The sequence below is a fragment of the Ranitomeya imitator genome, chromosome 7 (genome assembly GCF_032444005.1).
Source record: "Ranitomeya imitator isolate aRanImi1 chromosome 7, aRanImi1.pri, whole genome shotgun sequence".
NCBI classification, from domain to species: domain Eukaryota; kingdom Metazoa; phylum Chordata; class Amphibia; order Anura; family Dendrobatidae; genus Ranitomeya; species Ranitomeya imitator.
This window is the reverse complement of record NC_091288.1, coordinates 166832117-166856709: the sequence shown is the minus strand read 5'-3', so window position 1 is coordinate 166856709 and position 24593 is coordinate 166832117. Positions and strand designations below refer to the sequence as shown.

At 46.9% G+C, this 24593-nt stretch overlaps 1 protein-coding gene across 1 annotated transcript in view; it reads right to left on the bottom strand.

Annotated features, from left to right (window-relative positions):
• Positions 1–19224, bottom strand: part of HAPSTR1 (HUWE1 associated protein modifying stress responses) — a 35328-nt gene extending 16104 nt beyond the window's left edge. Inside the window, exons 1-3 of the mRNA XM_069734025.1 lie at positions 18764–19224; positions 18358–18438; positions 7277–7552 (exon numbers count right to left, since the gene is read on the bottom strand). Of these exons, the coding sequence (XP_069590126.1) occupies positions 7277–7552; positions 18358–18438; positions 18764–18959 (553 nt within the window). The 5' untranslated portion in view covers positions 18960–19224. The remainder of the gene's footprint in view (positions 1–7276; positions 7553–18357; positions 18439–18763) is intronic.
• Positions 19225–24593: the final 5369 nt, after the last annotated feature.

Below are 24593 nucleotides of genomic sequence, written 5' to 3'. Positions count from 1 at the left end.
ACAATATTCACCTGCTCCTTGTTCCAGCCGACGCTCTGTCTCTTCAGCGTCTTCTGCAGTGACGCTCAGGTCAGAGGGCGCGGTGACATTGTTAGTGCACGCCCTCTGCCTCAACGTCAGTGCTGAAGCAGCACTATAATGGGGCAAGTGTCTGTATGGAGCATCTTATGGGGCCATAACGTTTGTGCAGCATTATAATGGGGCAAGTGTCTGTATGGAGGTTCTTATGGGGCCATAATCAACATTTGTGCAGTATTATATTGGGCAAATGTGTCTATGGAGCATCTTATGGGGCCATTACTAACCTTTATGCAGGATTATATGGGGCATATTTTAATAAGGAGCATCTTATGGGGCCATCATAAACTTTATGGAGCATTATATGGGGCTCCGGATTAAATATGGATATTCAAAAACACTTAACCTACTGATGTCTCAAATAAAATTTTACTTTTATTGGTATCTATTTTTACTTTTGACATTTACCGGTAGCTGCTGCATTTCCCACCCTAGGCTTATACTAGAGTCATTAAGTTCTCCCGTTTTTTTTGTGGCAAAATTAGGGGAAGGGGGGGGGGGGGGGTCGGCTTATACTCGAGTATATACGGTAAATGGCAGTCACAGGAGAACCATCATGAGAGGCAATGGGTTCTTCAGCAGAGAAAGATTGAGTCTAGCTCACCTACATGCACCATTTGAAGAGTCGGAGCAGAGGGTGCATCTGTGCCTGGGACATAGATATTTGCACCAAAAGGCCGCCCCAAAGCACAAACATATTCATCATCATAGAGATGGACAGAGAAAGACATGTTTGTGCTTCGGGGGCAGCCTGTGGACAGGTCTTTCCTTGGTTTCTCTGGCCTAGAGCAGGAAGATAGACTATGCCTACAGTCCCGCCCCAGAGAATGAGCATATCAAAAACTGAAAACTTCTAACACTGATTACACAAGAACCACAAGACTTATATCTTCACCCCAGGTATTATTTTAATCAATTTTGCAGTAACATGACAATGCCTATAGTTTACTTAGCAAAATCCTGGTGACAGGTTAGCTTTAAAATGCCACAGTAATGGATAAAACAACTAGTTTCAGGTAGTGAAGCCCTTAACCCCTTTCTGCCAGCTGACAGGATAGTACGTCAGCTGGCAGACTCCCTCGCTTTGAGGTGAGCTCCGGCGGTGAGCCCACCTCAAAGCCGCGACATGTCAGCTGTTACAAACAGCTGACATGTGGCCGCAAGCGGAATCGCGATCCGCCAGCACCCATTAACTAGTTAAATGTTGCTGTCAAACTGACTGCAGCATTTAACAAGAGCCACCAGCTGCGCGGCCGGAAGCGCTCGCACCGCTGACCCCTGTCACATGATCGGGAGTCAGCGGTGCATTGCCATAACAACCTGAGGTCTCCTCGAGACCTCTATGGTTGTTGATGGCATATTTCTGTGAGCGCCACCCTGTGGTCGGCGCTCCAAGCAATGCAGCATTTCTGCCACAGAGGTGATCTGTGCTTCACCTGTATGTAGCAGAGGCGATCGTGTAGTGCATGCTTTGGCATGCGGAAAAAAAAAAGTGTTTAAAAAAAATGTAAGTTCAAATCACCCCCTTTCAACCCAATCAAAAAAGAAATAAATAAATCCTACACATTTGTTATCGCCGCGTTCAGAATCTCCCGATCAATAAAAAAAAGGATTAAATTGATCGCTAAACGGCGTAGCGAGAAAAAAAATTAAAAAGCCAAAATTACATTTTTTTGGTCGCCACGACATTGCATTAAAATGCAATAACGGGCGATCAAAAAAAAAAAAAGTATCTGCATAAAAGTGGTATAATTAAAAACGTTAGCTCGGCACGCAAAAAATAAGCCCACACCTGACCCGAGATCACGAAAAATGGAGACGCTACGGGTATCGAAAAAAGGCACAATTTTTATTTACGGTATTTATTTCTTTTTAAACAGCAAATTTTTCACCACTTAGATAAAAAAAATAACCTAAACATGTTAGGTGTCTATGAAGTCGTAATGACCTGGGGAATCATATTGGCAGGTCAGTTTTAGCATTTAGTGAACCTAGCAAAAAAGCCAAACAAAAAACAAGTGTGGGATTGCACTTTTGTTTGCAATTTCACTGCACTTGGAATTCCCCCCCACCCCTCGTTTTCTGTTACACGACATAGTAAAACCAATGGTATCGTTCAAAAGCACAACTCGTCCCGCAAAAAATAAGCCCTCACATGGCCATATTGACAGAAGAAAAAAAGAAACTTAAGGCTCTGGAAAGAAGGGGAGAGAAAAACTAAAAGCGCTCTGTGGGTTAAGGGGTTAATCATGGTAATCTTTAGCAGACCCTGGGCCATCATGGCAACCCATTGTCGCCACGAGCGTGCCATATCAGATTGACCGTGGCATTTAAACAAGTTACCAGACGCAGGTGGAGATCTGCAGCTCAACACAGCAGTAATCTGCAGGGAATTATGCAGACTCTGCTTGCGAACTCGCATCAAAGTCAGGGAGCCGGCACATCACATACCAATAAGTCATATGTCGTTAAGGGGTTAATAGCCACAGATTTGGCGAAAAAAATGCTGGGCTATTATTAACAAACAAGTATTTAGTAATGAATTGTTTAGTATAATTCAGAAAGCCACTGTGACTACCTGCCAATCCCATATCGCCCACTACGTGTGCTCGAATAATATTTTCGACAGCTACAACACATGCAGGGATGGCGTGTCAGGCAATATTCGAGCATGCCGAAGACACTTCGCACACAAGCAAGCTCGGATAACAACTTATTTGATCAACACATTACAGCACAACACACGGTAAAAGCAGACAGTTGACAGAGTTGCTACAGGAAGGCACTTAAACAAAAACCATGAGCTTCACCTGTACTTGCCAACAATAAGTATTATTTGTGGCACATCTCACGCTGATTTTCCATAAGGGTTATTGGACCAGTGGCTTACTATAGCTCCTAAGCAGCTGCAATGTGTGAACCCAGACATAATTATGCAGGCAACGGAGAAGAAACTTGGCGGCACTCACCGGTCTTCAAACAGGTATCTTTATTTCATAACTTCACGGCGCGGGGATGTACACAACAAGAGCAGCTGGCGAACGACGGCCGTTTCGCGCCCTCCTGGCGCTTCAACGGGTTCAATGGGAATACGGATGTGACGCCTGAAGTAGCGCTGGAATCAGACGCCACTCCCCGCGCCAACACCCGCCCACCCTCAGTACACTTACCATTAAAAACAACTTACATTAAAAACAAAAACCTTTACACAGGACACTGGACTAACATCATATTAAATACATAATACCGCAAAAACTATAAGGTATATAACCGCCGCATGGGACAGGCTTCTAATGACATATCGCAGCTGTGGAGATCTACATTTATCAAGATTACGGTTACGCGAGACCGTTACAAATCTCTCTTGCTAATCATCTCGAATACCTACCGTTAGGCTCAACATAAACCACAGGATCAACCATAATCAGGTACACCATCACTAAACACCTACGCTAAACGCCACCTACTCTATAATATTGCTCAGAGAAAAATGGACATGTCAACTTGGTCGTTGAGCCCTGCCGGACCCATGGCCCCTGTGCGTATAATCCACACCGCCTCACATCTCAGTAGGGCATTATGGTGCCCCCCCCCCCCCCTCTTTTTTGGGATCTTTACTTGTTCCACACCTGCAAATGTTAGTACCTCCACATTCCCTCCATGCTCCTCTCGTACGTGGTTAATGAGTCTGGGTGCTCCCTTCCCTGTAGTGACCAAGCGGCAATGTTCTCTAAAACGCACATACAAACATCTAATAGTCTTGCCTAAGTAAAAGCGCCCACAGGGGCACCATACCACATATACTACGTTTTTTGTTTTACATGTGATTAATTGACCCACCTTGTGTTCAATTGACCCGATATGTAAAGTCCTATCCGTTGTATGTTTACAGAATTTACAGTGCCCACACCGATAATTCCCCATCGGGGTACTTTTATTCAGCCAATTGTCGGGCTTATTCTCTACCACTCTATTCCGCACCAGTACATCCCTGAGTCTAGTGCTCCTTCTATTAGAAATGAGAGGACCCCTGGCTACCACTTCGGCTAGGTCTTTGTCCCTGTCTAACAGATGCCAATTCTTTCTTATGGCGGACCTGATCTGCCTGTCCATGGGGCCAAACTGAAAACAGAATGTAAACCTTTTTCCCATGGGCGATTGCGTCTTACTCGTGTGTTGATCTCTATTATTCATCTTTTCACGAGCATCTTTCCACATACGATCTGGGTACCCTCTATACTTCAACCTCTGTTGTAAATCTAGGGTTTGAGCTGCGAGGCCCTCCTGTGTGTTGTTGGCACGACTAGTACGCACCAATTGGCCATAAGGTAACGAACGTTTGGTGTGACCCGGATGATAACTATGGTAGTGCATCAAAGCGTTCGTGGAGACTGATTTACGATACAGGGAGGTGTTCACCTCACCATTCACTATGTCCACAGACACGTCCAGAAATTCTAAATGTGCCCCTCCAAAATTAGAGGTAAAGGCTATGCCCATGGTGTTGTCATTCAGATACGAGACAAAGTGTCCGAAGGTGTCTTCTGTCCCATCCCACACGAAGAACATATCATCGACGTACCGTAGGTACATCTTGATATGCTTCAAATAGGGGTTCCTTAAAGAGTACACATATGACTCTTCGAAGTACCCCAAGTACAAATTAGCGAAAGTGCAAGCTGCCGGAGTCCCCATCGCCGTACCGACGATCTGTAGGTACCATAGGTCCAAGAATGTAAACGCATTATGCGTAAGAATAAAACTAAGGCTGTCACAAATTCTATAGTGCCCTGTCCCATATCTGTAGTGTCTAGAATATGGCGCACTGCTGTAACTCCTAAATCCTGTGGTATCCGTGTGTAGAGATTAACTACATCTATTGACACTAACTGAAAAGTTGGTTGCCAAGTGAACGAACGGATTTGTCGCAGGAACGCACTAGTGTCTTTGGTATATGCTGGTATGTGTGTCAGCAGGGGGCGTAGCAACCAGTCTATATATTTGGAAAGAGGTTCTGTAAGTGATCCCACCCCTGACACTATCGGTCGACCTGGGGGATTATTGACAGCCTTGTGTATTTTAGGGACATGGTACCAATGTGGCTTATTGGGGAACTCCGGCAGCTACTTTCCAGCTTTGTCTGTGGATATAACATTGGTTTCCACCGCTCTCCTAAGTAAAGTTCTCAACTCGTAACCGTAATCTTAACAAACGTAGATCTCCACAGCTGCGATGTCATTAAAAGCCCGTCCCATGCGGCGGTTATATACCTTATAGTTTTTGCGGTATTATGTATTTAACATGATGTTAGTCCAGTGTCCTGTGTAAAGGTTTTTGTTTTTAATGTAAGTTGTTTTTAATGGTAAGTGTACTGAGGGTGGGCGGGTGTTGGCGCGGGGAGTGGCGTCTGATTCCAGCGCTACTTCAGGCGTCACATCCGTATTCCCATTGAACCCGTTGAAGCGCCAGGAGGGTGCGAAACGGCCGTCGTTCGCCAGCTGCTCTTGTTGTGTACATCCCCGCACCGTGAAGTTATGAAATAAAGATACCTGTTTGAAGACCGGTGAGTGCCGCCAAGTTTCTTCTCCGTTGTCTGCATCGTTGATGTTCGTTGTTCCGGCTGAGCACCTCAGGTCTGCCGGCTAGCTGCAAGCTGTGAGTTCTAAACGTCTTGGTCGGAGTAGCGGTGGTGCGGTCAGCTGTTTTCTTTTCCGCACGTAGTTTCCAGACATAATTATACTGACAATATACCCTTCCTCTTGTCATTTGCTTTTTCTAAGGCTAGGTTCACATTGCGTTAACAGTAGCCCATTCAACACATGCGTTAACGGGCTGCTGTTAACGCAAGTGCCGACTTGTCATACCGCTAGCGCAGATAGAGCTAGCAGATGCTCCATCTGCGCTAGCAGTGACGGACCCGGAAACGCTGCAGCCTGCGTTCCAGGGTCCGTCACTCAATGACGGCACATCGCTAGGGCTTAATGGCGGCGTTAACGGACTGCGTTACACAGCATTATGTCACGGAGTAACGTAGTCCGTCTTAATGGACCGCTAAAACGCAGTGTGAACCTGGCCTAATACTTCAGCGAGACACCTTGTTAACCTAAATACTAGAGCTATGTGCACACGTCCGGAATTGCAGCGGAAATTTCTGCAGCAATTCCGGAACTCCCTGCAGAGGGAAAAACGCATGCGGAATTGACATGCGTTTTCCTGCTAAACACTAGAGTTTTACAAGCGTAATTAGCACGTAGAATGCTAGCGTTTTCCAAGCGATCTGTAGCATTTCTCGGAAAACTGATTGACAGGTTGGTCACACTTGTCAGTGTTTTACAAGTGTGACCAACTTTTTACTATTGATGCTGCCTACGCAGCATCAATAGTAAAAAGATCTAACGTTAAATAAAAAAAAAAAAAGTGATATTCTCACCTTCCGGCGTTTCCGGCAGTCTTCCCGGTTCTCGCGTTCCCAATAATACCTAGTGGCAATGACACCAGAAAACGTAGCGGTCTCATGAGCCCGCTATGTCATCACAGGTCATTGCCGCAAAGCATCACTGGGAACACGAGCATCGCGAGGAGCGGGAAAACTGCCGGGGACGCCGGAAGGTGAGAATGTCACAATTTTTTTTTTTTTTTTAACAATTATATGGTTCCCAAGGCCTGGAGGAGAACCTCCTGACCTCCACCATGGGTACCAACAGCACATGATCCGCTTACTTCCCACATGGTGGGCATAGCCACATGCAGAAAGTAAGCGGATCAATGCATTCCTATTTGTGCGGAATCCCTGCGATTCCACACAAAGAATGAACATACTGCATTTTTTCCGGAATGCGATTCCGCCGAGGAAAAAAACGCAACATGTGCACAAAAATGGCGGATTGCATTCTAATAGGATGATTAATGTAAGCTTCTTTTTGGCAGTTTTAATTGCGTTTTTATAGCAAAAAAAAGCTAAAAAAAAAAAAGAATAGTAACTGTAGGTTAGTTTCCCACCACCACACAGGTAACTATACTGGTGACAATATGCGTTCTCGCCATTGTTTTGAGCAAGCTATTCTACGATTTCCTACGGCTGCCTTATCTTTTCGCCTTTGCAGAAAGTGAGTTAGGAATCTTCAATAACTCTTACATGAAGTGTTAACTGTGGAATGCTATGTACAATAAAGAGTAAAGAGCAGAAGTTGACAGTTACCATGGAGAGCTATTGCTTCTCGAAATGGCTGCAAATCAGTCTCTACAGAGGAGTCCGTTTCTGAAGGAGAAGCCCGGTTGGGTGACACAACAGTTAGCCTTGGAGGTGCACGCGAGTTTCGTGGAGGTGGAATTTTGCCACATAGAAAGCTTATTAAATCCTCTCTACGAATAGTTCGTCGACGCTTTTTCACCCAGGCCAAAACATCCTTATTGCGGCGCTGATAGCCGACCTGAATTCCCAGATCAAACGTCCGCTGATGAGTATCCACGCTTTCTAGAAGGCAAACAGAGAACAGATCATCAATGAAAAAGGCAGAGAAATGCATTCCTCATACAGGTTGGACAGGATGGCACAGGTAAAGTCAGTGCGGCACAAGTCTACATTCAGACTATTTAAAAGGGCTGAAGTTTAGTTATGTAAATTAAATGCCTATTTGTTCATCTCTTCGCTTTCTGGATTCACAGAAATCTGCAGACTTCACACATTTTAAAACAAATCATTGTTGTGTGCTCTGAAAGCAGAACTGTTGCCAAAGTAACTGGGACACCCAGTGATCCCAGGTGGGGGGTGGGGAATGTTGTTACCAACAGTTCTCCCCCTAAGCAAACAGATTGCAAGGAAAGTCTGGTGGTTGGCCCAAAAGCCATGTGAATGATAACTGGATCTAAGCAAACCAATGGATAAAAGGTATCAAAACTCTACAGAACGGGAGATCATCTGCCAGATGATAGCCCCCCCCTCCCCATCAGCGGATACATCTAGGACCCCCCCCATGAAGGATGGCCCACGCACACGTATTTCAAGTTCCTGAAAACAGACTATGACTCTATATCTTGTCGTTTAAAAAACACAAACTTTAGTTTCCCTAGATACAAACAGATCTGCCCCCAAAACCACTTATTACATGATCCAATGCCTTCAGACAAGAACACTACCAGAGTCACCAAAGTCCACTGCTGTTAACTCCTTAGTGACCAGGACAAATTGTTCAGATTTGACAAACCACTTTATATGACAATAAATCTGAAATGTTTTCACATATCCCAGTGGTTGAGATTGTTTTTTTGTGGCATATTTACTACTATCCTGAAGTAATAACGTAGGTCAATATCATTAGCTTTTTTAAAAACCTGAAATTTGACATCTTTTAGTAAATTAGCAATTTAATAACTTTGAATGTTTACCTTTGATCCAGATACTCGTTAAGGTACTGTCACACATAACGATATCGTTAACGATATTGTTGCTTTTTGTTACGTAGCAACGATATCGTTAACTAAATCGTTATGCGTGACAGCGACCAACGATCAGAATCCTGCTGTGATGTCGTTGGTCGCTGGGGAAAGTCCAGGACTTGTGTGACACCGATCCAGCGATGTCTTCACTGGTAACCAGGGTAAATATCGGGTTACTAAGTGCAGGGCCGCACTTAGTAACCCGATATTTACCCTGGTTACCATTGTAAAAGTAAAAAAAAAAAAAAAACACTACATACTTACATTCCTGTCACGTTCCTCAGCGTCAGCTTCCCTGCGTCCCCCAGTATCAGCGCCGGCCGGCCGTAAAGCAGAGCACAGCGGTGACGTCACCGCTCTGCTTTCCGGCCAGCGCTTACACAGTGCAGGGAAGCTGAGGCCGGGGGACAGACACCAGAATGTACTGTTTTTTTTTTACTTTTACAATGGTAACCAGGGTAAACATCGGGTTACTAAGTGCAGCCCTGCGCTTAGTAACCCGATGTTTACCCTGGTTACCCGGGGACTTCGGGATCGTTGGTCGCTGGAGAGCCGTCTGTGTGACAGCTCTCCAGCGACGCTGCAGCGATCGGCATCGTTGTATAGATCGCTGCAGCGTTGCTTAATGTGACGGTATCTTTACACAAAGTAGTTAACCCTTTCCTTACATCTGCCTTGCATCAGCACCATTTGTATAATTTTTTTTTTTTTTTTACTTCATTAGGAAGAAATTTTTTTAAATTTAATTTAGCAGCAATTTTTCAAGGGAATTTACAAGTTTTTTGTGTGGACCTATTCAGTTTAGTAGTGATTTTGGAGATGCAGATCTATCTATACATTTTAGAAAAAGTACAAAAATGATCCCCTTAACATATTGAAAACTGCTGTACTTTGTTAACCCCTTAGGTGCTTTTCAGAAACACGCTTACATGCCCCCTGATGAAGTGTGGGGTTGGTAGGCCAGCACATGTGCACTCTACCCCGGTACATTCACATACCATCTTTCATGTAAGTATTAGACTTTGAACTATCTTTTAGCTAAAAATTGTTTCGCAATAGTCTTAGTTTCCCTTTTTCTTTGACTAGGGGCATTTGGTTAGAAGCCATAATGTTAATAGGCCCTGCTGTAAATACACGTAAGAAATAATTATCTGCTAACTATTTCCATGCACCACTTTTTCAGGAGTGCCGTTTGTGTCTTATGTTTGTTCAGTAACTTAAAAATATATATATATATATTTATATTTTGAAATAAAGTGCTTTTTTAGAAGATCTATTTTGCTCTCTCTTCTTATGTTGGTCTGCTGATTCACTTTAGAGTGTCTCTTGCAAAGAGTTGCTCTTTTTTTTAGTGGTGTTTATTATGCTCAGACGTATTTTTGCTGCGTTTTTTTCTGAAGGCAAAACCTGCTCCTGACAGTAAAAAAAGAAGAAAAAAAAAAAAGCAACGTGTGAACATAGCCTTAAACAGGCTTTGGATTACCTTGTCGACCATCAGGACGACAGAATCGCAATGTTATGGTGCCAAAGGGGTTTAAGATTGAGCCTCCAATGATCTGTTAATCTAGATCTAGAGAGTAGGTGGACGGACGTCAATAGTCTGTGCCGACATCAATCGTGGCTGATGCAGCAGGGTGTCCGCTATAGTGTACAGCAGACAACTACTGGACTTTTACCCATCAAGAAATAATATACTCTTATTTCTCAGGTCAGTAAAATGGTGTAATGGTGGTCATTAATCCCTTAACGTTCAATGATGGACAGAGGCTGTTAACATGGTAAATGCTGCTGTCAAACTGACAGCGGCATTTAACATGCGCGTGCAGGAAGCGAGTCATTACCTCCTCCCATCGGCGCATGTGTCACATGACTGGGGGGTCGCCAATGGGTTGGCATGACAACCCAGGGTCAGCAGGAAACTTCTGTAGTTATATCTGGATAGGTATGAGCTCCGCCCAGTGGTCAGAGCCCATCAGGTTATGGCAGCTATTGAAGCATGCATAAAGCATGCATGCGATACATGCCATACATTTTATCACCACGTTCAGAATCGCTCTATCAATATAAAAAAATTAAAAAAAATAATGAATCCAATTGGTAAATGGGGTAGCGAGAAAAAAAAAAAATAAAAATTGAAAAGCCAGAATTACGGTACATTTTTTTGGTAGCTGCAACATTGCAATAAAATGCAATAACAGGCAATCAAAAGATCATATACACACCAAAATGGTGTCATTAAAAACATCAGCTCAGCGTGCAAAAAATAAGCCCTCACCCAGCCCCAAATCCTGGAAAATGGCAACGTTTTGGGGGGGAATTTTTTTTTCACCACTTAAAGAAAAAAAAAAAAAAAAAACACCAACGTAGACATGTTTGGTGTCTAGGAACTCATGACCTGGAGAATCATAATGGCAGGTCCGTTCTAGCATTTAGTGAACATGGTTAAAAAAAAAAAAAAAAATACAAAACAAAAGAATTTGGAATTGCACTTTTTGCAATTTCACCACATTTGGAATTTTTTATCCCCATTTTCCAGTGCATGATATGGTAAAAATCAATGGTGCCATTCAAAAGTACAACTTCCCATTAATATGGCCATGTGATGGCTTTTTTGCGGGAAGAAAAAAAAAAAAAAAAAAAAAAAAGTTATGGCCGTGGGAAGAAGGGGAGCAAAAAATGGAAACACAAGAACGAGAATACCCCTGGTCCTTAAGGGGTTAAAAATTATGTATGACATTATGAATTGGAAAGATGCGAGGAGAGAAAGCCTTTCATCCTTTTAAAATCCTTCCTGCCGCTGTCCACTACCATAAGAGCTAAAAACTGCACAACATCAACCAAAGACTTAGAGGGTTGAAATTTTATCTAGCGGCAAAGGAAAATAGCATACTAGCCTCCCAAGACAATGCTGCTCCTGTGTCCTCTGGTGAGCTAGTGACATTATGTCACGTGACCACTGCAGCCAATCAGCAACCACCAGATGGGAAGGTGGCTGTCTCACTTGAAGTAATTGCACTTGGCCACTAGGAGACAGATGTGAGAGCAGAGGAACGCCACTGGTCTGGGAGGCAAGCACACGCTCTTATATTATTCAGCACACTGGGGGAATTCAAAAAGGTTTTCACAGAAAAAAAAAAAAAAAGTATAATATATACATCACAGGAAAGATTCTCTAGCAGTGTTGACAAAACAACATGCTTCCATCAACCTACAAGTAAAGCAATAATTGAATACGTTCCACTCCACACTCGTCTAGTCCTCCGTGGAGACCGCAGCTTGAAGGAAATGTGTCTACAATCAGATTCATCATAAACAAAATATTTAATTAGTGGATTTGGCTAATATACATATTTGGCTGCTGTTCATTTCACACAATCCCAATCTGCAGAAATGTCATAATGCCCCCACTATATGCTACCAGTATTCAGAGCTTGGCAGGCAAGTATCAACCAGGCCAAGAGGGATCCTGCAGACAACGCCAGCGTATGCTTCCCTTCACGGGATCCCTACTCACTCCATTTCCATAGAGAAATGGTCTTTAGGGACAATTCCACAGTATTTTGCAGACTTTCCTAGTGTACTGCCACATGCACACTTTCATGTATGTGCTTCTTCTGTACTTTGCAGCGTGAAATAAAGGGTTTCAAGAGCAAAAGAGCAGTAATCTCAGAGTACCTCTACTGCAATTCTGCCTGTCCTTACAACACATGAGCGTTAGTCATAGCTGAATATAATACTGAGCTATCTTACAGCAAGGGAGGAGTTCACAAGCAGTAATCTGAAGACCGAAGGACATTTGGGGAACCTAAAACTCCTCACATCTTAGCACATACCTTTAAAAATATTGCATCCTGAACTCCCTACATTACACACACTGACACCACGCCCAGTACCTGCTGCTGCTTTGTTATGTGTTTTTGCTGTACAGCACACGCCACCGCTGTAGCCAATCACTGAGCTCAGCGCTGTGCCGAGGAAGACTGCACGGGCTGCAGAGCTCAGGCACTGGCCACAGAGGTGGCACTCGCTGTCAACGTGACCTCACTGCTACAGCCAAAACAGACAGCAAAGCAGCAGGGAGCAAGCACTGGGGGAGTGTATTGACAAATTGTGGCACAGAACCTGGGGTTCAGCTTCCTAATGGTGTTTAGCTGTTGAGATTAGTTGTGGCAGTTTATGGCAATGCTGAGGCCTCGGCACCTTGTCTTAGCTCCTAAAGTCGCACTACATAGAGAAGCCATGCCATAGATATTACTCAAAAACATAAATGCCAATTTCCTAAGACACCAAATTTACCCTAAGAAACCTAACAACAAGGCTCTAACATTTTGCACAATTGCCTACAATTCCAATACCATACACAGGTAGGCTACTTTCACACTAGCGTTTTCTGCAATCCGTCACAATGCGTCGTTTTGCAGAAAAAACGCATCCTGCAAAAGTGCTTGCAGGATGCGTTTTTTTCCCCATAGACTTGTATTGACGACGCATTTGCGACGGATTGCCACGCGTTGCATCCGACGAGCGACGGATGCGTCGTGCTTTTGCGGACCGTCGGGAGCAAAAAACGCTACATGTAATGTTTTTTTCTCCCGACGGACCGCTTTTTCCGACCGCGCATGCGCGGCCGGAACTCCGCCCCCACCTCCCCGCACCTTACAATGGGGCAGCGGATACGCCGGAAAAATGCATCCGCTGCACCCATTGTGCAATGCAGCAAACGCTAGCGTCGGAATCTCTCCCCGACGCATTGCGACGGGGAGATTCCGACGCTAGTGTGAAAGTAGCCTTAGGCACATGTACACAAACTCCATCTTGTATATGACTGCACATCTCAATCACATGGGCAACAGCTGGATTACAGACTTGCGAGTAGAAAAGTCACCTTATCGACTGCCTGTATAACGTCACAAGTTCTGCCACAGGAAATGTCAACAAGAAGGAAGCTCAGAGATACAGGTATCAAGGTCATCTCAGCAAAACAGAGAAATTACATGAAAAAAGAGCAAAACCAACATACTGATGTTTAAGCACACTGATCGTAAAGTGTATCAGGGTATGTTTCCACGTTCAGGAAACGCTGCGTGTTTGACGCTGCATAGAGACGCAGCGTCAAACGCAGCATCCAGATGTTACAGCATAGTGGAGGGGATTTCATGAAATCCCGTCTCCACTATGCATGGTAACACGCATCCCGCGGCCATGCGATTCCAGACGTGCGGCGCGTCTTTAGATCGCAGCATGTCCATTTACCTTGCGGCGACACTGTGCCGCCACAAGGTATAACACAGGGCCCTATGTGTGGGGTGCGATGATTCCGGATGTGTGCAATGAACACATCCGGCATCATCGCGTCTCCAGAAGGGGGGGGGGGGGGGAGAGCAAGTTTGCGGCTCCATCAAAACCACCGGCCATCCTGAACATGGACACGTACCCTCAGACATTCATAGCAATGCAAAAACTGAGCCAGAGACAAGTTACTTCCGCAGAGGTTTTTGGAGTGATAACACCAGTCAGATAGCGATGAACAAGTTATCTTAGTTAATAGGAAGGCCAATAAATTGTACAATTCTCAAAGGCGGTATATACCAGTTAGCTACACGGTAACATGTTCTAGAGCAACAATTCTCAGAAGAGTCACACCAGAAAAAGAAAAAATGCCACAAGACTTTTTGTCAAACGACCATTTTCAAACGGTGAATTTGCTGTAAAAAAAAAAAAAAAAAAAAAAAAAAAAAAAAAAAAAAAACAGCAAGCGAGTAACGTGGAAGTGACGTCCTGCGACAGAAAACCCAACGCTTTTGGAAACAATTGATTCTCCGCGCTTCAGTTGTAGGAGGTCATAGCACGTCATCATAGGAAATCACGAGATGTGATGCCACAAGGTACTCTTACCAAAGACAGAATTCAAAGCCTCAGCACGCCAGATTCTGCCATACACAATTACCAAACAAACAGAAGAATCTTTTTCATGTCTGAATTGAAAGGCCAACACTTACTAAGAAACAACCAACAATCTTATTACAAGACAAGGAAGTCTGAAGACCGTTCCTTTTTACATTACAAAACACAGTAGGCTTCACACCACACAAGGGGTTACATACTCTCTTTCAGGAAATATTGGTTCTCAGGTGCAGTTTGGCAGTATTAAAAAAAAAAAACATCACCATCCCCAGGTCCACTAGTAAGTCTCAGCAATTGCTACCAGCTCCTGGCATTGACATGTGCACAACGCAGCAGCCAGTAAGTGAGCCGAGCGATCAGTCTACACTGGCAGAGCTGGGGGCTCACAAACATGAAGTCAGCACCACTTCCGATGCCAATGACATTTGGGAGCACCGGCAGAGATTTGCTGGTGGACGCAGGAACAGAGTTTAGTTTTCTTAAACCTAAACTGTGCTGGTGGATCAAGTTTCCTTTAAAAGTTGACGATCAATTTAGCAATATTTTTTATGCTCTAATTAGAAACAGGGTGGAGAAAAACTTCACCCAAAAATACTCAAGCCCAAAAATAACCAAAAAGTAAGTTAGATCATGTGTTTGCTGCTGCATAGTAACCATCACACTAATGTTTGCAGAACCCCACGTCCAGCAGATGCCTCGCCCCGTCATATTACTGCACAGGACAGAAAAGAACTACAGGCACCCAAGGCACAGGACCATGTAACCCAGCAACTGCACCCCACATAACACACAGGACAGAACTGCTAGCAGAGAACATGGAGCGACAGTCAGAATCAGAAGTAACTAGCGGTAAATCCCAGAGAAGCCACAACCGCTGGACAAGGACCAATCTACTGGGTCAATGCACTATTAGGCTGAGCTCACTTTGATATGTACCAAAAGAAGGCCAGACAGATACCCTTCTGCAGCATCCTCCCCCATAGACTACATACAATTAGCGCATCATTCTGTGGTTTTAGTTGTTTATTTCACCAGAGCAGTACCAGTAACACATGTACAGTGTGTAGAACACTTACCAGCTGGCGATATCTTCAGGTCCCGATGCCGCTCTTCTACCGCATGACTTGAGTTGTGGCCTGCCAGATCTCTCCAGGGTTTGCGCGGACCACAAGTCACTTCTCAATGGAAGTCTATGAGACTCAGAATGAGGATCTCAAGTAAAAGGTAGCGACTATTGGCAGAGAATTCCGGCTAGTCACAAAATGGCAGAAAGAACCTAAAGCGGAGCTGGAAACTGTGCAAGTGCCACCGGTAGGTGTTTTACTGTTCACAAAAAAAACACACATTATTGATACTTATCTGGTGGTGAAAAAAAAAAAAGTATACCTGGAGTGGTACTTTACTGGATCCCATACAGCGATATAAGGCTACGTTCACACTAGCGTTGTGCGCCGCTGCGTCGGCGACGCACAACGCACCGAAAAACGCGTGCAAACACGCTGCGTTTTTCGACGCGTGCGTCGTTTTTTGACGAAAATCGGACGCAAGAAAAATGCAACTCGTTGCGTTTTCTTGGTCCGACGCTAGCGTCAAAAAAGACGCACGTGTCGGAAAACGCAACAAGCAAAAACGCATGCGTCCCCCATGTTAAACATAGGGGCGCATGACGCGTGCGTCGCTGCTGCGTCGCCCGACGCTAGCGCGACGCACACTAGCCGAACGCTAGTGTGAATGTAGCCTTAGTCAACCTGGAACTGTGTGTGACTTCTGCCAGGTTTGTCTGACGCACAGCAGCATTTCAAAAGAGAAAAGACCGTGCTAGAGACTTGTCAGACAGACGGGTCCTCGGCAGCTTCTCTCCTCCCGCTGACAGACGTCTGCCTACATGTGTATATAGGAAAGCACCAGTCACTGTCAGTGGGCAGAGAGAAGCCGCCAAGGACCAGTCTGGCTAGTGCCCATGTGGTCTCGTTTCACGGTGGCCTTTAAAGTACGTTCCTGTCTCAAAACGCAGCAGTCAAATATAAGTGGCTGACAGAGCTAGTGCTGGATACATGGTGCCCACATTTATCAGATACCAGGGTCTCTAACCAGAGGCCAACAAGACCCCAACCTTTGCCGTGCGCACTGACCAGGCTCCTATACTGAGGGTATGCAAGTACATCTGCGGTCTCCCAGAATGAGGCACCGAACACTGATCTGTCACATTCCCAGCGTTTGATCCTTTACTGGGCTGTACAGAGAGGAGGCCACATATGGAGCGTTATCCCCAGGATCAGAGGGTAGCAGGGACACAGGGGAGGATACATTGCCCACCCCCCCAAGCAGGCTTCTGTGTTGGGGAGGGCGCCCCTAGTGCTGAGGCACATTCCACCTACCCCCCAGGATAAGGGGTCGCAGGGACACAGGAGAGGATACATTGCCCCCGCAGCAGGCTCCTGTGTTGGGAGGGCGCCCCTGGTGCTGAGGGAGACCCCCCCAGGGGGACACAGGAGAGGATACATTGCACAGCAGGCTCCTGTGCTGGGAGGGCGCCCCTGGTGCTGAGGGAGACCCCCCCAGGGGGACACAGGAGAGGATACATTGTACAGCAGGCTCCTGTGCTGGGAGGGCGCCCCTAGTGCTGAGGCAGACCCCCCCAGGGGGACACAGGAGAGGATACATTGTACAGCAGGCTCCTGTGCTGGGAGGGCGCCCCTGGTGCTGAGGCAGACCCCCCCAGGGGGACACAGGAGAGGATACATTGTACAGCAGGCTCCTGCGCTGGGAGGGCGCCCCTGGTGCTGAGGCACATTCCACCTACCCCCCAGGGGGACACAGGAGAGGATACATTGTACAGCAGGCTCCTGTGCTGGGAGGGCGCCCCTGGTGCTGAGGCACATTCCACCTACCCCCCAGGGGGACACAGGAGAGGATACATTGTACAGCAGGCTCCTGTGCTGGGAGGGCGCCCCTGGTGCTGAGGCACATTCCACCTACCCCCCAGGATAAGGGGTCGCAGGGACACAGGAGAGGATACATTGCCCCCGCAGCAGGCTCCTGTGTTGGGAAGGCGCCCCTGGTGCTGAGGGAGACCCCCCCAGGGGGACACAGGAGAGGATACATTGCACAGCAGGCTCCTGTGCTGGGAGGGCGCCCCTAGTGCTGAGGCAGACCCCCCCAGGGGGACACAGGAGAGGATACATTGCACAGCAGGCTCCTGCGCTGGGAGGGCGCCCCTAGTGCTGAGGCAGATCCCCCCTACCCCCCAGGGGGACACAGGAGAGGATACATTGTACAGCAGGCTCCTGTGCTGGGAGGGCGCCCCTGGTGCTGAGGGAGACCCCCCCAGGGGGACACAGGAGAGGATACATTGTACAGCAGGCTCCTGTGGAGAGGATACATTGTACAGCAGGCTCCTGTGGAGAGGATACATTGTACAGCAGGCTCCTGTGGAGAGGATACATTGTACAGCAGGCTCCTGTGGAGAGGATACATTGTACAGCAGGCTCCTGTGGAGAGGATACATTGCACAGCAGGCTCCTGTGGAGAGGATACATTGCACAGCAGGCTCCTGTGCAGGGAGGGCGCCCCTGGTGCTGAGGCAGACCCCCCAGGGGGACACAGGAGAGGATACATTGCACAGCAGGCTCCTGTGCAGGGAGGGCGCCCCTGGTGCTGAGGCAGACCCCCCCAGGGGGACACAGGAGAGGATACATTGCACAGCAGGCTCCTGTGCAGGGAGGGCGCCCCTGGTGCTGAGGGAGACCCCCCAGGGGGACACAGGAGAGGATACATTGCACAGCAGGCTCCTGTGCAGGGAGGGCGCCCCTGGTGCTGAGGCAGACCCCCCCAGGGGGACACAGGAGAGGATACATTGCACAGCAGGCTCCTGCGCTGGGAGGGCGCCCCTGGTGCTGAGGCAGACCCCCGGGCACATGACAGTAGATGCCGCCCTACCTTTATATAGATTGGTGACAGCTGTGGCGGCGTTCTGGAAGGTGGCCCACAGCGGCTGCCCCTGCTGCTGACACACGCGATCTGGAAGGGAAAACACAGGAGAGTGAGCACAGCACGGAGCGGGCGGCCATTTTGCTCTGCTGCTTGCTGGGCACGGGGAGGCAGCAGACGTGCCCGCCGCCGCCGATCAGGGGCCATACAGCCGCACGGGCCGTCACTCACAACAGACGCCATTTTGGAGTGACTTCCGGTAGAGGCGGGCGAGCGGGGCCCAGCTGTCAGCTCCAGGGGCCCGGCCGCTGGGTGGCGCCCCCTGGGGTGGTGACAGGGAGCGGCAGTGAGCGCCGCCATCTTGTGGAGGTGAGGCGGGGGCTGCGGCGGTGCCTCCGAGGAGCCCGGCACTGACCTTTGTAGAGCTGCGCCACGGCGGTGGCAGAGTTCTGGAACAGGTGCCACAGCTTGTGCTGGCCGTCCTCGGCGTCGGCCTCCGGCTGCTCCTCCTGCTCGGCCTCCGCCAGGCACTGGCGCTCCCATTTGGTGAACCAGTATTCGGGGCCGTGCTCCTGGATTTCCGCCTCGCCCTCCTCTTTCTTGTCCTCCATTTTATTCCGTCCCCCGGGCCTGTCGTTCTCCTCCTCCGGGGTAGGGTGGTGAGCAGTCACAGCCCTCAGCTGACGCCCTTCGTTTTCAGTCTGTAGTCGCCGCGCTCTAAGAATAAATCCGGAGTCACGTAGTGAGGGGAGCGACGACGTGAGACAAGAGCGCCCCGCCAGCTACCTCACCCCCATATTTCCCCCGTGCTGACTCCAAACAAACTGAACCTGTGACGCCGCTGACCTGACACTAAGTGGAAGCTCGGCGAAAACCTGCTAGCATGCCAACCCCGCCCACTGGCGGCTTTCCTCGATCCTACTGGTGTAGCGGTCGCTTTGAACTCCACAACGTTCATTTGATTGGCTAATACGGCTGTATATCTAGATACGTCACAAAGGGAGGAATGTTCAGCCAAACTTGGTTGCACGGAGACTGAACGCTGACACCGCGCATGCGCGTGAATCTCAGTTGTTATTATGGCTGGCATTTGCAGGGGGAGCAGCCCTGTTCCTCTGCTGCTGGGGAAGTGTTGCTGTCAGAGCACTTTGCTGTGTGGCTGTCTGTACCTCATGCCTCCAAATATTCCTCAATAAGTAACTCCTAGTGAACCAGACGTCAGCAATGACTTCATTACCTCAGTGTGAGGAAGTATTTATATGACGAGGCGATGTAACCCCAATGTCAGTTATAAAAACGTGGCGAGTCACGAGGCCACGGCTGTATTAACGCATTAGGCCACAAGCCCCCATCACAGGACAATCCTGACCCAATGCCTGCAGCTTCCCAACGCACTGGAGCCTGTGCTGCAAGTGTATTTCTATAGCGCCAACATATACCGCCGCACTTTACGGTTCAGTGCGGCGATGCTTTTACAGCATACTTAATATTGTGGCTACGGGAAATTGGCCGGATTGTCTGGGGTGGCGCATTCCAGAGAACTGGTGCAGCACAAGAGAAGTCTGGAGACAGCAGTAGGAGGCTGGAATTAGAGAGGATGTTGGTCTGAGATCATTAGCGGAGAGCACTGGTAGGGTGAGAGAAAGGAAGGAGATGTAGGGTGGTGCAGAACCATGGAGAGCTTTGTGGGTGAGAGAGAAAAGTTTATATTGTACTCAGTAGTGAATGGGCAACCAGTGCAATGGCTGGCACAGGGTGGAGGCAGCGGATGGAGAGGAATACGATCCTGGCTGCCACATTCAGGATGGATTAGAAAGGGGTGAGCTTAGTGAGAGGGAGACCGATCAGAAGAGAGTCACAGTAGTCCAGGAAGGAGTGAAGAAGACCACTTTCACACTTCCGTCGTTTGGCATCCGTTGCAATCTGTCGGTTTGGGCAAAAAACGGATCCTGCAAATGTGCTCGCAGGATGCATTTTTTGCCCATAGACTTGTATTAGCGACGGATCGCGATGGATGGCCACACGTCGCGTCCGTCGTGCGACGGATCCGTCGTGTTTTGGCAGACTGTCGTCACAAAAAAACGTTCAAGTGAACTTCTTTTGTCCGTCGCATCCGCCATTTTCTACCGCGCATGCGCGGCCAAAACTCTGCCCCCTCCTCCCCAGACTTCAGAATAGGCAGCGGATGCGTCGAAAAACTGCATCTGTTGCCCACGTCGTGCAGAAATTTAACAACGTGCGTCGGTACGTCGGCCCGACCCATAGCGACGGACCCGTACCGACGCAAGTGTGAAAGTAGCCTAAGAGAGACAGAGTTTAGGCAGTTGGAAAAGTAAGAAAAATGCAGATTCTGGAGATGTTTTTAATGTGCATGTGAAGTGACTGATTTGGTAAAGGGAGTATAGAAGTGAGCTAAATCTATCCCTGTCACCTTCATATCGAGCATTGGAGCATGAATTCACTATGAATTGTGAATCGGGGCCACCAAAAGAAGAGCTGACGATCTCTTCCTCCTATTTGCTCAATGACCCCCCACCCCCACCCCTGCTGAACAGAGGGTCTGTGATGCAGCACAGTGGCTCAGTGGTTAGCACAACAGCCCTGGAGTCCTGGGTTCAAATCCCACCCTGGACAACATCTGCAAGGAGTTTGTTTGTTCTCTCCGTGTTTGCGTGGGTTTCCTCCGGGTTCTCTGGTTTCCTCCCACATTCCAAACACAATACTGATAGGGAATTTAGATTGTGAGCCCCATCGGGGACAGTGATGACAATATGTGCAAACTGTAAAGCGCTGCGGAATATGTTAGCGCTATATAAAAATAAAGATTATATGAAACAAAAGGTTTGTGTGGTGACACTTTTTTTCTGTCCCTTTGCAATTAGGCATTTCCTGACTTGAAAGCAACAATAAAGCCACATGGCCAACGTCCCAGACTTTCCGGGGCCACATTAAAAGATATATATATTGGTTTTTTTTAGTGTGAGGTGTAGGTTCTATAAATATGGGAGACATATTCTCAGTATTGTGACACAGTGACGACCGCATTGCACTGACTTCCATTACTGAGCGTCCTGACCATTAGGCCAGAATTAATATCAACCATATAAAGTTGTATATACCATGTCTCATATTTATAGAAAGCTCAAATTGCGAAAGGAAATATGGCATTAATATCTTCCACCTTGGACCTCCATGGGGGGGCAGATATTCTTTAAAGAAGTTGTCCACTACTTGGACAACTTCTCATACCCATTGCTTGGCCCTGATAACATAATAAAGCTTATACTCACCGTGCCGGCGCCGTTCCCACTGTGTCGGCACTCTCTCTCCCCAGGGCTCTCGTGCGTTGTTGTGATGCCCACACCCAATCAGCGACGGCATCACTGTCTCCGCTTTCGGACAAATCAAACATGAAGAGATGGTCCGGGATAAGCTGCAGCTTCTCGGACTTTTGCTGGTCAAGGGTGGAACTGGATGCTTAGTAGCAATAGTAGTCATTGCCTCGTCCATCAATTGTCATCCAATTGTGTGATTGTCCTGACAATTGGTGGGACATCTTCCTGGTCTCCCAGACAAACCCCAAAACGATGAGTGTGCTGCTGGGAGTTATGATAGAATCACACAAGGAAATAATCATGCGTAGATAGGCTAGAATCAAAAAGAGTTCAATTTTGGAAAGATTCAGGTATAGGGAGGAAATTATATTAGAGACAGTAGACAATCACTGGTATTTTGTAGTAGTTCGGTGGTGATGTTATTACGAGAAGAGTATTCTTGGGTGTAATCAGCAAACTATTAGGCTGGAGTCACACTCAGCGTAAGACAATACGGTCCGTATATTACGGCCGTAATACGCTGAAAAATCCCCAAAATAGTGATCCATAGCTCCTCCGTAGGCAGAGTGTTTCAGCGTTTTTTTCGCATGGCATCCACCGTATGTAATCCGTATGGCATCCGTACTGCGTGTTTTTCTCGCAGGCTTGCAAAACCGACATACGGCTATACAAGGGATCCATGTGTAAAAAAAAAAAAAAAACATATATACTGTCTATATATATATATATACAGTGGGGCAAAAAAGTATTTAGTCAGTCAGCAATAGTGCAAGTTCCACCACTTAAAAAGATGAGAGGCGTCTGTAATTTACATCATAGGTAGACCTCAACTATGGGAGACAAACTGAGAAAAAAAAATCCAGAAAATCACATTGTCTGTTTTTTTAACAATTTATTTGCATAATATGGTGGAAAATAAGTATTTGGTCAGAAACAAACAATCAAGATTTCTGGCTCTCACAGACCTGTAACTTCTTCTTTAAGAGTCTCCTCTTTCCTCCACTCGTTACCTGTAGTAATGGCACCTGTTTAAACTTGTTATCAGTATAAAAAGACACCTGTGCATACCCTCAAACAGTCTGACTCCAAACTCCACTATGGTGAAGACCAAAGAGCTGTCAAAGGACACCAGAAACAAAATTGTAGCCCTGCACCAGGCTGGGAAGACTGAATCTGCAATAGCCAAGCAGCTTGGAGTGAAGAAATCAACAGTGGGAGCAATAATTAGAAAATGGAAGACATACAAGACCACTGATAATCTCCCTCGATCTGGGGCTCCACGCAAAATCCCACCCTGTTGGGTCAGAATGATCACAAGAACGGTGAGCAAAAATCCCAGAACCACGCGGGGGGACCTAGTGAATGAACTGCAGAGAGCTGGGACCAATGTAACAAGGCCTACCATAAGTAACACACTACGCCACCATGGACTCAGATCCTGCAGTGCCAGACGTGTCCCACTGCTTAAGCCAGTACATGTCCGGGCCCGTCTGAAGTTTGCTAGAGAGCATTTGGATGATCCAGAGGAGTTTTGGGAGAATGTCCTATGGTCTGATGAAACCAAACTGGAACTGTTTGGTAGAAACACAACTTGTCGTGTTTGGAGGAAAAAGAATACTGAGTTGCATCCATCAAACACCATACCTACTGTAAAGCATGGTGGTGGAAACATCATGCTTTGGGGCTGTTTCTCTGCAAAGGGGCCAGGACGACTGATCCGGGTACATGAAAGAATGAATGGGGCCATGTATCGTGAGATTTTGAGTGCAAACCTCCTTCCATCAGCAAGGGCATTGAAGATGAAACATGGCTGGGTCTTTCAACATGACAATGATCCAAAGCACACAGCCAGTGCAACGAAGGAGTGGCTTCGTAAGAAGCATTTCAAGGTCCTGGAGTGGCCTAGCCAGTCTCCAGATCTCAACCCTATAGAAAACCTTTGGAGGGAGTTGAAAGTCCGTGTTGCCAAGCGAAAAGCCAAAAACATCACTGCTCTAGAGGAGATCTGCATGGAGGAATGGGCCAACATACCAACAACAGCGTGTGGCAACCTTGTGAAGAATTATAGAAAACGTTTGACCTCTGTCATTGCCAACAAAGGATATATTACAAAGTATTGAGATGAAATTTTGTTTCTGACCAAATACTTATTTTCCACCATAATATGCAAATAAAATGTTTAAAATACAGACAATGTGATTTTCTGGATTTTTTTTTCTCAGTTTGTCTCCCATAGTTGAGGTCTACCTATGATGTAAATTACAGACGCCTCTCATCTTTTTAAGTGGTGGAACTTGCACTATTGCTGACTGACTAAATACTTTTTTGCCCCACTGTATGTCAGTAGACACATATATGTATATATATTATTACTTCATACAGCGCTAGATAGCTTTAAAGCCGGTAATTCAATTACCGGCTTTTGCTATCTCCTTCCTAAACCCGACATGATATGAGACATGGTTTACATACAGTAAACCATGTCATATTCCCATTTTTTTTGCATATTCCACACTACTAATGTCAGTAGTGTGTATATGCAAAATTTGGCCGTTCTAGCTATTAAATTAAAGGGTTAAATGGCGGAAAAAATTGGCGTGGGCTCCTGCGCAATTTTCTCCGCAAGAGTAGTAAAGCCAGTGACTGAGGGCAGATATTAATAGCCTGAATAGGGTCCACGGTTATTGCCCCCCCCCCCCCCCCTGGCTAAAAACATCTGGCCCCAGCCACCCCAGAACAGGCACATCTGGAAGATGCGCCTATTCTGGCACTTGGCCACTCTCTTCCCATTCCCGTGTAGCGGTGGGATATGGGGTAATGAAGGGTTAATGCCACCTTGCTATTGTAAGGTGACATTAAGCCAAATTAATAATGGAGAGGCGTCAATTATGACACCTATCCATTATTAAT